The 16,933-nt window shown below is 47.3% G+C and overlaps 1 protein-coding gene and 1 long non-coding RNA gene across 6 annotated transcripts in view; one reads left to right on the forward strand and one right to left on the reverse strand.

Annotated features, from left to right (window-relative positions):
• LOC309530683 overlaps positions 1-16,933 on the reverse strand; it is a 112,079-nt gene that overhangs the window by 26,803 nt on the left and 68,343 nt on the right. The window lies entirely within an intron of this gene.
• The window catches only part of DEUP1 (deuterosome assembly protein 1), a 67,522-nt gene that overhangs the window by 19,185 nt on the left and 31,404 nt on the right, over positions 1-16,933 (forward strand). For 4 of the 5 annotated variants that reach the window (XM_082219299.1, XM_082219301.1, XM_082219303.1 and 1 more), the window contains exons 7-10: positions 3,537-3,791; positions 7,630-7,775; positions 10,720-10,825; positions 16,507-16,704. In XM_082219299.1, the coding sequence (XP_082075425.1) occupies positions 3,537-3,791; positions 7,630-7,775; positions 10,720-10,825; positions 16,507-16,704 (705 nt within the window). The remainder of the gene's footprint in view (positions 1-3,536; positions 3,792-7,629; positions 7,776-10,719; positions 10,826-16,506; positions 16,705-16,933) is intronic. The other variant, XM_082219300.1, reaches the window with a different exon arrangement.

The raw sequence follows: 16,933 nt of genomic DNA on the forward strand, positions 1-16,933 counted from the left end.
GTTAAAGCAAAGGGGCTGCTGTGGGTGACGTTATGTATATATATGCCTTGCTTTTCCACTCTAGGGCTGAAGGTTCTGCACATTATCCTCCTCTCCCCGTGCTTTCGTCTTTGCAAGAGAATCTGCCTTATTCCTGTGATTGTAATTTGTCCTTTAAATTGTTAAAAAAACCAAAACACAAACGAATCTTACAGCATTATAACCTGCCCTGGGACCTTTCAGGGGAAGGGCAGGTAAGAAATCAAATAATAAATGAATACTATCAATATTGGCAACAACAGCCCTTTTGTGGTAGGCTATGCTAATATATAAGGGACGCGGGTGGCGCTGTGGGTAAAACCTCAGTGCCTAGGACTTGCCGATCGTATGGTCGGCGGTTTGAATCCCCGCGGCGGGGTGAGCTCCCGTCGTTCAGTCCCAGCTCCTGCCCACCTAGCAGTTCGAAAGCGCCCTTAAGTGCCAGTAGATAAATAGGTACCGCTTTATAGCGGGAAGGTAACGGCGTTTCCGTGCGCTGTGCTGGTGCTGGCTGGCCAGAGCAGCTTCGTCACGCTGGCCACATGACCTGGAAGTGTCTCCGGACAGCACTGGCTCCCAGCCTCTTAAGCGAGATGAGCATGCAACCCCAGAGTCGGTCACAACTGGCCCGTACGGGCAGGGGTACCTTTACCTTTATGCTAATATATGTACATAAGCAGCAGGTTTTGTAAATAGATTGCAGTGGGGAGCAAGCCACATACAATATACCGGGCCTGGGAAATCTTATTGGCATCCCAGGCTAGGTGGACTGATTCAGCACAAAGCAGCAACTCATGTTCTTTCAAGGAGATGGGGGAGTGCTTAAGAATTCTGGGAAATGCCAACCAGAGTCTAAGGTTACCAGATTTTTTTCAATGAATCCACTTTTCAACTTCCTACTAAATAGATGGATTTTGTCAGGGGACTAATTTGTAAATCCGGGGACTGTCCCCAGGAAACAGGGACGTCTGGTAACCTTAAGCCAGAGTTCTATGTAGATTATGAGGATAAGAGCACCGCATGAAAATAACTCATGCAGAAATGCCCTTGGAACAGTCTAAAATGCCTTTAAAATTCCTATGATACTCGGGTTCAATTAGCCGCCGCCCCCCCCCCCCATTTTGGTTGCTCAGTGCACTCTGTAGGGTTTACTAAATTACAGAGTATTGGATTAGAAGAACGAGTTTGAGAATAATGGACCAGGTCACTCTCATTTTCATATTTTTGTCTGATTTAATGGACTCTGCCTTTGATGTGGATAAAGCAGATGTCCAGCGTTCTCAGAGCAGCACAATTACCATAGTAACATCGTTTTTCTGCCTGGCTTGTTGGGTGTCAATCAGAGAGACACGAGTGCATTTCTGCCCTCAAAAAAAGGCATGTAAGAAACGCTCGTCGAAATCAATGGAACATAATCAAACAAAACAAAGGTAGCAGGTGACGAGGGTTTTATTTTTATACGGCTACATTATGTGCCTCTGTTGTGCAATGGGTTTAACTACGCATAGCCATTTATTGTCACATTTTTATTGGGATGTTCTTACTGTTTGATAGCAGCTTTCCTAGCCTCCTCAAAACAGGCAACAATTGCAGGTGTGGATGTGTTCAGGGGCGGCAGCTGGAGCCCATTAGGGCTGGTAGGGCAGAAGGCAGGGAGACTGCCAGTAGGTGGCGCTAGAGCCAATGGCAGGCAGGGCCAACACATTCCTGTTTTGTCTCCATTCTCCTCCATGCTGAGTTCCACAGGGGGCAACAATGAGGCTAAGGAAGAGGAAGTGGACAGTGGGAATGGAGGGAAGTAGACGTGGTCAGTTGGGGTTGCAGTTTGTGGGCAATGCCTTCTTTGCCGTAATGGTCCAACCTCCGCCGGCTGGACACGAAAGCAGCACAGTCCATCGCAGCTTGTGCAAATCGCCACAAAAGTGGGAACAGCCGATAGAAAAGGATGAAGGAAAAAGATAATGATAAGATGTTAAGCTATTTTAAGCAAAGGATTGTACGCACTACGATGTAGCAAGAAGGGGAGAGAAGGGAAACACTGCGGAAAACAGGAGGGGAAGTCAACTTTGTACAGTGGTACCTCGGGTTACATACGCTTCAGGTTACATACGCTTCAGGTTACAGACTCCGCTAACCCAGAAATAGTACCTCAAGTTAAGAACTTTGCTTCAGGATGAGAACAGAAATCGTGCTCCGGGGCTACGGCGGCAGTAGGAGGCCCCATTAGCTAAAGTGGGGCTTCAGGTTAAGAACAGTTTCAGGTTAAGTATAGACCCCCGGAACGAATGAAGTACTTAACCCGAGGTACCACTGTAATTCGTATTGAATTAGCTGGATGTAGATTCATTAATTTTTTTGAAAACTAATAGCTAATTGGTTAAAAAAAAAAGTGGGAGGACAGGGAGATTTAAAAGTGCAGGAGCTGAAGTTTTTCCCCAGCCCTGTTTTTAATCCCTAAAACTGTGAGCAGAAACACTGCAACTCAGTGGTATAAGGTCCCATTTCAGTCCCTGGCATCTCCAGGTCAGGGTGGGAGTGTCAGGAAAAAGCACCAAGGCAAAAGCCAGCTCCAGATGGCTGGAATGCAAAACAGGATGTTGTTGTCTTCCAATGTATTGCTGGGGAAAAGGTGGAGCCTATTCTCTGTACTGAGCACCGGATGTTAGCTCAGAGTGTCATGTGACCTGTGCTGGAAGTACAGGGGAGGAGTTGTGTGTCTCTTCTGATGGAGACTGAAGGGTGCAGTCGCATTTCTATGTACTGCTGAATGACAGGAATAAAACATGTAAATAGGACTCCTGTCTGTCTCATTTCCCCTCCCTGGGGAGAATGCAGGGAGGGAGAGAAGCAGAGAAGCAGAGGGTGTGTTCTTTCTCGCGTCTAATGAGAAGAATCGCCGGTTTGTTTACCTAGCCTGCCGGGAGTTGCAGACGGAAGGTAAACACAGTATCTCACTCAATTGCCTCGGGGGAGGCCAGGTACCTCTAACTGTGAGCTGAGATACTAACAGGGAGAGGCTATTGTCTGAAACCTTATAGAGCCGCTGCCAGTCAGTGCAGACAGCACTGAGATAGATGGAGCAATGGTCCAACTCATCATAAGACAGCTTCCTATGTAGTCCCAGGAGAAAAATTAACCGGGGAAGGAGTGATTGTAGGGGGCATCACCGTGGCCATCTTTTAAATCTCCACCCCACTCTCACTTTATAGGGAATTGCCTGCGACCCATTGCAGTTGTGTAGATCTGTCCTGTGTAACCTGCCTCCCCATGTTCAAATGTGTGGGGAACACTGGGGACCACAGTGGTAGCCTGGCCCAAGTCTCAGGAGCATACAAGTCTGGTAGCGAGTCTTATGTCAGAAACCTGCTGTCAAAAAAATACCGGTAATAATTTATCCAGTGTTGGATTTCTGCTTCAGCGTTCTAAATTTCTGCACAGAAAGCGACTCACAGAATGGGAGAAGCACCTCTGTGCAAAAGAGATGGATTTCATGTGGCCCGTTTTCCTTGTCTCGCCAGAAGCAAGCACAGCACTGTCAAATCCAGACGCGGTGCCAGAAGCTAAGCCAAGACGACGCGGGTACCTGCAGCCAGTGCCAAACCGAGCACCCCGGCGTTCAGCGTGACGTCCTGGCAGAACCCGCCGAAAGGAACGAGCTCTTTATGGAAAAACTGAAGTCGACCGTGAGCGAAATAGCAGTGAGCAGGAACAGGCTGCAGGAGGAAAACCGAAAGCTCCAGCAGGAAGTGAAAATGTACCAAAGGAAGTGCCAGGTAAAGAGCCAGCGGCGGTAATAAGGACCTTCCCAGGTGTTAAGATCGGGGGGGGGGGGCTCTTGGTAGTGCCACTACCCTCAGAAGCTGGAGTGCGTGTCTCAGAAGAGGGCATTCTCTGCGGTTAGTCCCTAAGTTGTGGAACTCGCTCCTTACAGAGGTGCATACGACACCTTCACTGCATGCTTTTTGTCCTATGCTGAAATTACATTAATTTACCCTGGCCTTTGACACTTGAGAGGTATGTTTTTATGGTTTATCTTGTGATTGCAATTTGTTTTAAACTGCTCTTGATTTTAAATTTCTGTGGCCGACCCTGGCACCGTAGGGTGATGGACGGGTTAATAATAATAATAGTAATAGTCAGTGCTTTTTTTCTGGGGGTACATCCACTCATCTGAGCGGGGGGGGGGGAGGATAGCTTTTTGCATTGCCCTAAATGGTCCAGCTAGGACACGGGTGGCACTGTGGGTTAAACCACAGAGCCTAGGACTTGCCGATCAGAAGGTCGGCGGTTCGAATCCCCATGAACTCCCGTTGCTCGGTCCCTGCTCCTGCCAACCTAGCAGTTCGAAAGCACATCAAAGTGCTAGTAGATAAATAGGTACCGCTCCGGCGGGAAGGTAAACGGCATTTCCTTGCGCTGCTCTGGCTCGCCAGAAGCGGCTTAGTCATGCTGGCCACATGACATGGAAGCTATACGCCGGCTCTGTCGGCCAATAAAGCGAGATGAGTGCCGCAACCCCAGAGTCGGCCATGACTGGACCTAATGGTCAGGGGTCCCTTTAACTTTACCTTTAAAGGTCCAGCACCTGTTTCCCCATTGTTGCTTCATACAGGGGTTTTCAACCAGTGGCATCCTAGGGTGTCTTGAATGATGGTCAGGGGTGCCACAGGCAACACTGGCCTCTGTCCCTCTTTCCTTCCCTGCCTCCTCTGATGCCCTCTCACATCTCTGCCTCCCAAAGGCTTGCGCAGCTGTTTGTTGCCACGACCCTGGTTTACAAGCTCCCCAGGCAAATGGTGCCTCTGGGGCTAGCCAGAGGGTGCTTCCCAGGCTCTTGTGGGGCAGTGGGAAGAGGCACCTCTCTTTGGGGCAGCGGGAGGGCAGCTCAGAGACCAGGGTGGCAGCAGTGGCTGCCCGCAGGGACTCCCAAGGGAGAGGGGAAAGGAGAGGAGGCTGAGGGAACACTCTGCAAGGGAGGGTATTTGAAAAAAGGGCAAGAGGCTGCCCGCTCTGCAGGCAAGGGGTGACAGAATTGGGGTCCTGAGCCCCACAGGGGTGCCACAGAAAGAATGTAGTTGGCCAAGGGAACTGTGGACTCTAAAGGTTGAAAACCTCTGGCTTAATAGCTCTGCACTCAGCTAGCCCAGCCAGCCTGGCCCAGTTCTGCAGGTTGCATTTCCCCTTCATTTCCCAAATATTATATAAATACTACCGTTCTTTAGTTTCTAATATTCACTAACAGACTCTCGTACCCCAGCTATGACCATGTGTACTTTTCCTACCGAGTCCCCTTTGCGAAGCAGCTGCATTTTTTAAAAGCTCAGATAAAATAAAAGCACCAGCAGAGGGCGAAGCGACAGCAGCTACCCAAAACACCATATAGTACAGATGGCTGTGTCTAGGTATTATAGTAGATAGTAGGACTGCTTCTAAAAATAGCTATGCACGTCTGACTTTTCTCTCCCCAATATTGTGTAGTGCAAGTGTTAGAAACCTCTGGCCCTTTGGACTTGCCCCTGGCAGAACCCCTCTCCAGCTGTGGTGTAGTGGTTAAGAGCAGTAGTCTTGTAATCTGGGGAACTGGGTTCGCTTCCCCCCTCCTCCACAGGCAGCTGCTGAGTGACCTTGGGCCAGTCACACTTCTTTGAAGTCTCTCAGCCCCACTCACCTCACAGAGTGTTTGTTGTGGGGGAGGAAGGGAAAGGAGATTGTTAGCCGCTTTAAGACTCCTGAAGGGGAGTGAAAGGCGGGATATCAAATCCAAACTCCTCCTCCTCTTCTTCTTCTTCTTTGCTTCATACGCTCCTTGGGTGTTTCTGCCTGGCTGGAATGTGCCCTTGAACTCTGGGGTGCTCATCCTCTTGGCTCTCAGCTCCACCCACCCCTGGGAAAACAGCTCTTTAACGCTCAATTGGTGCAAACTGCGATTCGGGTTTTCTCCATATAGATGTTTCCTTTAAAGAGTGGGCTTTCCCCAGGAAAGGAGTAAGGCAAGAGGGAAACCTAGAAAGCTTTTGAGTAGCAGGTGGCTCAAGGCTAATTAAGATTACCTTGTGAAGATGGTACAGTCTCGCCTGGGCTTCTTGCAGCATCTGAAGGAGTTGTACCCCCTCCCTTCTTCTGCTAATTGCGTTCCATTTTCTCTTGCAAATAAATGGCCCAACAGCCCAACAGAATAGCCAGAAGTGGTTGCCGTTGGGGGGGGGGGATCATTTTCTCCTGTGGCAGCAAATGAGCTTGAACTGGCTTTGCTCATAGGGTCTATGAGTTGGGATTGTACATGGGAGGAAGAAGAGTTTGGATTTGATATCCCGCTTTATCACTACCCTAAGGAGTCTCAAAGCGGCTAACATTCTCCTTTTCCCTTCCTCCCCCACAACAAACACTCTGTGAGGTGAGTGGGGCTGAGAGACTTCAGAGAAGTGTGACTGGCCCAAGGTCACCCAGCAGCTGCATGTGGAGGAGCGGGGAAGCGAACCCGGTTCACCAGATTACGAGTCCACCTCTCTTAACCACTACACCACACTGGAGATGAAGAATGACCCTGGGGCTCACTTCCTTCCTCCCCCTTCTCTCACTTTAGGGCAGAAGTGAACAAGCAAGCCAAAACATCTCACCTTTGTATGGTCTCCCATGATCTTGTGAGACCGGCATCCCTTTAAAGAGACCCCCTTTTTTCTAATAATGAGTAGATTGCTTCTGTGCAACACCTCATCTATATTTAGGTAGGGTTATGATGGAACCACTATTGAATTGTAGAGGACAGTGGTCCGTGAATCATCTCTTCATTAATTTTCATATAGGATGCCTGTTCCATTCATTCAGTGTAGTTAGTTCTCTTCCCTTCCCCTTCTAACCATTTCGAAAAACGTCTCCAAAAAGCCTCTCAGCCTCTCAAGGCACTTGTTTTCCATATCACAGCAGATCATTTCTGGAGTTGTGAGTCACCACCATGACTATTTCAGAAGCTTTCAAAAGTTTGGCATTTCAGTTTGAAATGTAGTCAAATAAATGGAAGCAATAACTCCCACACTTGCATGTTCCAATGCTGAAATCTGCAGCCTTTCTCTTTCTCCTGTTGACGGATGATATGGCTGTTGATATAATTTAGTTTGTTACCGTCATATGGTATAGCTTGCCTTGTGGATAACACGGTTGCCACTTACCATAACAGTAAAACATATAATTCCAAATATAGTGAATGTATTTCTGGGAGATTTATTTTTATTTTTATTTTTTGGAGGGGGGGGGCTTCTAAATTTCAGACTTAAATTGGTTTAAACAGTCATTCCCTTTCCCAAGAAAATATTGGGCATGTATTTATGTGATGGAGGACTAGGGATCTCTAGGAAGAAATTCTTGCCCTCAACAAGCTGCAGTTCCCAGGGTTCTTCGGTGAAAGCCATGGCAGTTAAACTGATATAAAACCTATATATGTCTTGCTAATGCAGATACGAGAGTTGGATGTTGAATGTAGGGACTGAGAAGCAGTCTCTGCATGGAACTTCCCAAAACACCAGGTTCCAAGTCTATCTCTACATTGCATTGTGCCCCCGGATATCCTTACAACTGGGTAGGCTATTTTGAACGCATTTCTTTGTCTTTGTTCAGAATATTGAAGCAAGGCTTGCCCAAGTGACGAACGAACTGAAGTCACGCGAGGATCTCTTGAATATGGTCGAGCTGGAATGCCAGCAGCTGCGCAATGAAGTCGCCAAAATGGAAGAGTATAAAAATAACGAAGAAAGCCGTGTGAAGTAGGTATTTAAAATACAGGTCTCCCCTGCGTGAATTGGTGCATGTTGACGTGAGAGTGAGTGCCTCTGGGTGGTGATGGCAAACATTACACCTGCTCAGAGCAGAGACACTGAAATGGATAAACCGGTTCATTGGTTTTATCGGATTCATCAGCCATTGGTCTGACTCAATATAAGTTCGCTACACTTGCCAAAAAATAGTGACGTGCATAGCAATGCACACTGTTCCTGTTATAAATATAGGCACGGTACAGTGGGAAGTACAAAAAGGGACGCAAGTGGCGCTGTGGGTTAAACCACAGAGCCTAGGACCTGTCGATCAGAAGGTCGGTGGTTCATATCCCCGCGACGGGGTGAACTCCCGTTGCTCGGTCCCTGCTCCTGCCAACCTAGCAGTTTGAAAGCATGTCAAAGTGCAAGTAGATAAATAGGTACCGCTCCGGCAGGAAGGTAAGCGGCGTTTCCGTGCACTGCTCTGGTTTGCCAGACACAGCTTAGTCATGCTGGCCACATGACTCGGGAGCTGTACGCCGGCTCCCTTGGCCAATAAAGCAAGATGAGCGCCCCAACCCCAGAGTTGGCCACGACTGGACCTAATGGTCAGGGGTCCCTTTACCTTTACAGTGGGAAGTTCTCCTGCACATGCCGTCTTGAATTGGATGGGCAACCACCTTGGATGGATTTGGGGTGCCCCCCAAACACAAATGAATGGGAAAACCAGGATAATTTTGTCCTCTTTTTCTCTTTGGGTTCTTACTTATAAAAGAAACAAGCAATTTGCTTTTAATAAACTTTCAAATATAGGAGGGAAAGCTGTCATCAAGAGAGTCCTGAACTCTCTCTTTTTTTTGCAGCTTGATCGGTAGGGATGGGCAGTTTAATAGATGTATTTTGTGACACCTTTTGTTTGATAGCATGCGCGACGGTGGCTCATCGGAGGAGTCTGACGTTACGCAGATAACTGGGAACCTCGAGCACTCGGCCTCGTAATAATTAGCTTCTGAACTGTGTTGTTTAAGGTTGCTTTTTGTGTTCACATCAGGGCACCTGACAGTGTGATGCCAGTACGGGCATTTTACTACATTTAAAGGGCAGGAGCTGAATGCTTGTTATTTCTTCCTCATGGCCAAATGCCTAGGGAGCCTAAGGTTACAAGCCAGAGCCATTATTGGGGATCAGCACTGATTGAACCGCTGTTAGAGCTCATGACCCAGCAAGGGGCCTGTTGCCAAAACCTGGAGAGCCTAGCTGCTGCTGCTGCTGCTACTCTTTGTCCTTAATGTTGCTGCCATTTTGCCTGCCCTCTGAATAAACAACCAGCAATGGAGCAAGGAGAAGGTGTGGGAGCCGGGTGCTTCTCTCTGCCTCTGGGAGATGCTGCAGTTTGGGCCACCTAAGACACTGGTGGTGCTGTGGGTTAAACGCTTGCTGATCAGAAGGTTGGCGGTTTGAATCCCCGCGACGGGGTGAGCTCCCATTGCTCGGTCCCTGCTCCTGCCCACCTAGCAGTTTGAAAGCATGTCAAAGTGCAAGTAGATAAATAGGTACCACTCCAGCGGGGAGGTAAACGGCTTTTCTGTGCGCTGCTCTGGTTTGCCAGAAGCGGCTTAGTCATGCTGGCCACATGACCCGGAAGCTGTACGCCAGCTCCCTCGGCCAATAAAGCGAGATGAGCACCGCAACCCCAGGGTCGGTCACGACTGGACCTAATGGTCCGGGGTCCCTTTACCTTTACCTTTAAGAGAGAGAAAGCAAAGGAGGAGTGGCTTTTGAAGTAGTGGGCTATGCAGAACTGGCAAAAGGCGGACAGCAAAATAAGAGATCAAAATGAGGAACTTTTTATAGAAGAATGGGGAGGCCTTCATGGACTACTTTAAAAATAACATGACAGCGGGCAGGAGTTGATAGAAAAGCAGCAGACGAAAAATGGCAAAATAATTGTGACAGCAACTTTGTGTAATAGATAGAAATATAACAAAGTAGAAAAGGTTTCAGTAAAAACGCTGTGGAGGTGAGGGTGGGCAGTAAGCTTATGTATTGCTGTAATTATTTGATTTGAAGGTTATTGTGAAAATATTTGAAAAAATTATATATATATATATGAGGGGGACGGGGACCTCGGGCACACTTCAGTTTACAGACTGCGCTAACCCAGAAATAGTACCTTGGGTTAAGAACTTTGCTTCAGGATGAGAACAGAAATCGTGCTCTGGCGGCGCAGTGGCAGCAGGAGGCCCCAGAATGAAAAAAGTTCTTAACTCATGGTACCACTGTATATGAATGAGACAGAGAAGATAGTGGGCCCACTGAGGACATGCCCAAGGTCCCCCCATAGCCAAGAGCTTGCACCAGCCATAGGTTTCCGAAGTGTGTTGCAAAGTTTCCTCATTTGGGCTGAGTTCAGTGGGACACAATCTTACCGCGCTACTCAGAAGTAAGTCTCACTGTGTTCCATAGGACTCGCTCCCTTGCCAGCGTATTTGCAACAGCAGCCTTCCGCCCCCAACCCAGTCTAATAATTTATTTGTAAAGTGTATACAATACTTGCCAACCTAGTTTTTTTCAAAATTGCTGATGCCTGAAGCACACTTTCTTCCTGACTTAAAATTGGGGGCACATTTCTTTCTTTATGTCCTGAATGGTTTCCATCTTGAGTCCACTGACCTGAGTGTGGCCGCTGATTGGAAGAAGCAACTTGTAGGAACCTCTTAAAAAAAAATTTCACCCTCTCATCACACTGGTATTTACTAAAAACAGTTTGGGAATGACTACACTATGTGTAGCATCATATAAACATAATGTAATGTGTTTCATATAATAAAACAATAAATTTGGGTTGGTTTGTTTTTTAAAAAGGGGAAACTGGACTTGTAATAGCTTTCTTTCTTTCTTTCTTTCTTTCTTTCTTTCTTTCTTTCTTTCTTTCTTTCTTTCTTTTTTCTAGACTTCAGTCAGCTTATGCACAATGCATCAAGGACCTGGAAGTAAAAAAAGCTCAGATTCTTGCCTTGGAACAACAGCAGGAAAATCAGCAGAAAGAGCTGAACCAAGTACGTTCTGATCTTATTCCGTGGGTCACAATTAAGGAAAAACTATGATCCAGGCTGTAGAAGGGCATTGGCGCATGAGAAAGAAGCGTTCTGGGCTAACTGTGGGTCTCAGATCTCTCTTCTCCAGATTAATGCAAGTGTTCTAAGTGTATTTCCAATGTGCCGTCAGTGTTATCAGCATCCAGTCACTGCTGTTAAAGCTGGAAGTGGAATAACAACTCTACTTCCAGACTTTTACACATTTCTTTTGCCTGCTGGGCAGTCCGCCTTTCCCAAACCCCGAGTGTTTTGCAGGGGCTGGGGTGATTTTCATTGAGATTGTGGTGTGGGAGAGAAGCACTCCCAGTTACGATTACTGCCCCACTCCAGCCTTGCTGTGGTTTAAGGAAGGTGGTGCAGAATATAAAGGCGATGATGTTTGGAAAGGGAAGAAAGGGATGCCAACCAACCAACCAGAGGGATAAAACGGACTCCTAAAGAGGTGAGAGACAGAATTGGCTTCAGCAGGCAATAATCTGCCAGAAAAGCTATCGAACAGCTGCACAGCGGGCTGTCTGCACTTGGGGCGACTGCATAGCTGTTGCTTTTGTGTTTTAAAAAAAGCAAAAAGCAAGAAAGATGGATTTTCCGAGCTCTGAGAAAGGAAGGAAGCTGAACAGGTAAAATATGGGCAGGGTATGTCTTAAGGGACGCGGGTGGCGCTGTGGGTTAAACCACAGAGCCTAGGGCTTGCCAGTCAGAAGGTCGGCAGTTCGAATCCCCATGACGGGGTGAGCTCCCGTTCCTCGGTCCCTGCTCCTGCCAACCTAGCAGTTCGAAAGCACCTCAAAGTGCAAGTAGATAAATAGGTACCACTCCGGCGGGAAGGTAAACGGCGTTTCCATGGTCTGTTCTGGTTCGCTAGAAGGGGCTTTGTCATGCAGGCCACATGACCCGGAAGCTGTACGCCGGCTCCCTCGGCCAATAAAGCGAGATGAGCGCTGCCACCCCAGAGTCGGTCACGACTGGACCTAATGGTCAGGGGTCCCTTTACCTTTACCTTTATGTCTTGATCAGAACATCACGCAGATGTAAAAAAGGGAAGTGGTCAAAGTTTGGCTATTCTGCAGTAAATGGAAAGTGTGGATGCAGCCGGAATTGGTGCTTCTCAAACTGCCTCTTCTTAGAGAATTGTAGACCTGGAAGGGGCCCAGAGGATAGCCTTTTAATGCAGGAACATGCAGTTGTCCTATACGGGGGTTGAACCTGCAACCTTGGTGTCATCAGCATCGACTGAGCTATCCATTCACTTGCCTTACGTGCCGCAGATAATTTTGCAGCCTGTTCGAGGTCACGCTGTCAAGTCCCACTGAATGCCAACCAGGCCTGTTGGTCTCTTCCCACGTGGATTACATAATAATAATAATAATAATTTATTATTTATAACCCGCCCATCTGGCTGGGTTTCCTTATTGCGTTGACATCTGCTGGGAGGGCATTCCACAGGGCAGGCGCCACAACCGAGAAGGCTCTCTGCCTGGTTCCCTATAATCTCACTTGTCGCAGCGAGGGAACCGCCAGAAGGCCCTCGGCGCTGGACCTCAGTGTCCGGGTAGAACGATGGGGGGGTGGAGACCCTCCTTCAAGTATACTGGACCAAGGCCGTTTAGGGGTCAGCACCAACACTTTGAATTGTGCTCGGAAACATACTGGGAACCAATGAAGATCTTTCAGGACTGGTGTTATGTGGTCTCGGCAGCCACTCCCAGTCACCAGTCTGGCTGCTGCATTCTGGATTAATTGCAGTCTGAGTCACCTTCAAAGGTAGCCCCACGTAGAGCGCATTGCAGTAGTCCAAGCGGGAGATAACTAGAGCATACACCACTCTGGCGAGACAGTCCACGGGCAAGTAAGGTCTCAGCCTGCATACCAGATGGAGCTGGTAAACAGCTGCCCTGGACACAGATTTGACCTGCGCCTCCATGGACAGCTGTGAGTCCAAAATGACTCCCAGGCTGCGCACCTGGTCCTTCAGAGGCACAGTTACCCCATTCAGGACCAGGGAGTCCTCCACACCTGGCTGCCCCCTGTCCCCCAATAACAGTTCTTCTGTCTGGAGTTGTAATCCAAACATCTGGAGGGCACAAGTGGGCAGAAGCTGCCTGGGGAACTGGGGGGGGGCTTTTAAATATTGCAGCATTTAAGAGCGTTGATTTCACTTACACCCGCCTCCTAAAGCCATCAGTTTTTAAGGCGAGAGACATCCTTGGTTCTTAGCGACTTTGAAACGCATCTCCAGCGTGTATGAAGCATGTGCCCAGTAACCCTTAATATTGCCAGAGGGGCAACTTGCATGTAAGAGTGCAATGAAAATCAATGGCAATTCATAAGGAAACAGAATACAGCTGAACGTTGCTTGATTGGCCCTTTTTATATTGGCATCCTGAAGGGCTGTATTGTTCTAAGAAACAGGAGGATTTATTGGCATCTCACTATTTGTTATTGGCAGAAAACTTATGAAAACCCACAAGCTTCTTTATACTCTCGGGGGAGAGCGAAGCGGTACAGGAAATGTGACCTTCAAAGCTAATAGCATAGAACAACCCATTAAATAACACTAGTGGCAAGCTTATTTTCTCTGAGAGTGGGGCTTTGGGGGGGGGCAACACTATGTCAGCATAGCCTTTATTTTTATCATGTTTTCTCTTTTGTGAGCTGCTAAAAGTTATTTCTGGTAGTACCTGGTACTTTAACTATTGACTTTCCTTGCTTAGAGGGGGAACAGTAGACTCCGGTTACTACCTGCAACCTGCTTTTAAAGCTGATATAAGTAGTTTCTAACCATTTAGCCCTTTTGGAAAATTCCTTTGCCTCTCCGGATTCTCCTTGGAGAAAATTTGGGGGTAGGCCTTGGGCTTCTGGGCTTTCTATCCCAAACTCCTTCCCACTCCCTTCACCTCAGGGATAAGAGAATACCTTGAATTGCAAGGTGAAGGATGTCCCTGTGTCTGTATTTTCTCCGTAAATAAGAGTGTAGAAGGGAATCTACATACAACTTCTTGCCTGATGCTCACTCCAGGGTATGAATTGGTCAACATCATATCCAGACAGTGTAACGTTACACTTTGTGACTTCAACAGCATTGACGGAACATACTCTGAGCATTTGTTTGCTGATGCAGATATCCTTCTGTTTTCGCGAATGCCAAAAATGGCATTTTGCAATTTTGCTCGGAACTGAACAGAACAGAACAAGTCGCGTTTGCTGTGTGGTGATCACAGTAAAGTGAAGGACCAACAAGGCAATATATGCAGCTTGATAACCTACCAACCACTTTCATCCTATGAATGTTTTAAAACAGTGGTAGGCAGGGAGCAAAATGGGGACCTCTGTCCCTCCATGCCTCTTCGGAAATCTCCCCAGGTTGCATGGTGTTTCAAATTCTGAATGTTTTTGACTGGCTGGGATGTGTCCTTGACCTCTGAAAATGCCTCTTGTTCATCTGGGTGGCAGATAAAGAGGAATGTGTTAGAAACTAGCCTCCTCCTCCTCCTCCTCCTCCTCCTCCTCCTCCTCCTCCTTCTTTGGCAATCACTCGTAGCCGAGTAAGATTGTCTTCCATAAACACGGCTTTAACAAAGTGACTGGAGGCCAATTCCAGACCCACACGTCCTTCCACAGTGGGGACATAGGTTCCCGGGCGGGAGTTGGTCACTGTGTGGATTTTCCAAGCATGCCTTCCTCTTAGCACGTTTCTCCCTTGCGCCCTGAGTTTGAGTGTCTTCAAAGCCCATGACACCTTTGGTAAAGGCTGTTCTCCAGTTGGAGCGTTCGCAGGCCAGTGTTTCCCAGTTGTCGGTGTTTATACTACATTTTTAAAGATTTGCCTTGAGAGAGTCTTTAAACCTCTGTTGTTGACCACCAGCATTACACTTTCCATTTTTAAGTTTGGAATAGAGTAGAGTAGAAGACGGTAATCAGGCATCTGCACAACATGACCAGTCCAAACAAGTTGATGTTGAAGAATCATTGCTTCGACACTGGTGATCTTTGCTTCATCCAGTACACTGATATTAGTTTGCATGTCTTCCCAAGTGATGTGTAAGTTTTTTTGGAGACACGATTGATGGAATCTTTCGAGAAGTTGGAGGTGGCGTTTGTAAGTGGTCCATGTTTCACAAGTATACGGTAAGGTTGGTAGTACAATAGCTTTGTAAACAAGCATTTTGGTTTCCCTGCTAATGTCTCAGTCCTCAAACACTCTGCACTTCAATTGGGAGAAAGCCGCACCCGCAGAGCTCATGCGATTCTGGATTTCGGCATCAGTGTTGACCCTTGTGGAAAGATAACTGCCTAGGCAGGAGAAGTGATCGACATTTTCTAGTGTTACACCATTGAGTTGGATTTATGGCGCTGCAGAGGGGTTATTTTGTACTTGTTGGTGCAGCACTTTGATTTTTTGGATGTTGAGTGACAAGCCAAGCTTTTCGTAAGCTTCTGAGAAGATATTTAGGAATGTATTAGCCTATTGTACAAAAGTAAAAACTTACGTTCATCGCATTTTCTGTGATTCACACATTTGCGTTTTTTACGAATATTTATTTGTGTAGCTGAAACCATTAGAAAACAAACAAACAAGATACATAACTGGGATAGCTCAAGTCAGTGGAGCATGAGACTCTTAATCTCAGGGTTGTGAATTTGAGCCCCACATTGAGCAATAGATTCTTGCATTGCAGGGGGTTGGACTCGATGGTTCTCATTGTCCCTTCCAACTCTAAAGTTCTATGGTTCTATGAAAATAAAATGCACAACACAGTTATTAAAACCAGGCATTCTGTCAAATAGAAGTTTGCTTCCCTGGATAATTTAACTTGCATTTTCATTTTATATTTATATCGTAATGGCCACTGGCTACAAACAATGATACAACTTGACCGCATTTGTTGCTCCACCCACTTTTGCCTCTGGCCACGCACCCTGCCATGTGGCCCCAAGAAGGTTGTATAGAAGGAAATGTGGCCCCTGGTCTGAAAAAGATTCCCCGCCACTGTTATAAAATACCAGAGGTTGTACTGCCGGGTACATTAACATTGGTGGGTAAATTTTCTTTCACTTGACTTCCTTTCGGCAGGGGTGCCAACTTGAAAAAAATACTGTGGGCAGTGGCGTAGCGTGGGTTGTCAACACCCGGGGCAAGGCAAGTAATTTGCGCCCCCTAACCCGTGGATTTGCACACCCTAACCCTAACCCCCAGATGTTGCGCCCGGTGTGGCTGGCCCCCCCGCACCCCCCACGCTACGCCACTGACTGTGGGGGCCCAGGTAAGCCCCGCCCCGCAAAATCGACCACATGACACAGTATACACACCCCATTTGAATGGGAATACCAATCAACTTGGTGGGGGCCCAGCCTCCTCAAATATTTTATTGTGGGGGCTGAAGCCCCCCATGCCCACTCAGAGTTGGCTCCTATGATTCTTGGCATGTAGGTTTAAGCAAGAGAGGAGGTGGAAAGTGTGAACTCTAAACTGAAACACAGAGAAGCTGCTCTGAATCGTAAGCCTTTCTGAATCTCTGCGCTATCGCTAACACGGCTGGTAGGGTTGCTGTGTTAGAAACGGAGAACCCCAAAAGTTGGTGGTATGTGAAAAAAAGATGCTATCTGCAATGCCAGCGCTCATTCTTCCCTATTTGCTGCAGATAAGGGACCGCCTTTATCAGGAAGAACAGTCCCATCGCTCTGAGGTGGAAAGAATGAGGACGGAAATCTCTGACCTGACAGAAGAGCTTCATCAGAAGGAGATTACTATAGCAACTATCATGGAGAAAGCTGCTCTACTGGAAAGGCAGTTACAAACGGAGTTAGAGATAAAAGAGAAAATGTTAGGGAAACAACAGGTATGCAAACAGAATAAAAAGCAGCGGAGGTCATTTGGTCCTTACAGAGATTAGCACCTATTGGCGTTTAAGGAAGTGATTGCCTCATAGAATATGGGCAGGGAGTGGCGGGGGGGCGGGACAAGACTACAGCAGGAAATAAGACCATTTGACATAACGCTAATCTTACACTTATCATACAGAACCAAGCATTCTGGGGTTTATACTCCTAGCATACACATGAAAATCT

Source organism: Podarcis vaucheri (genome assembly GCF_965113315.1).
Source record: "Podarcis vaucheri genome assembly, chromosome: 4".
NCBI lineage: Eukaryota > Metazoa > Chordata > Lepidosauria > Squamata > Lacertidae > Podarcis > Podarcis vaucheri.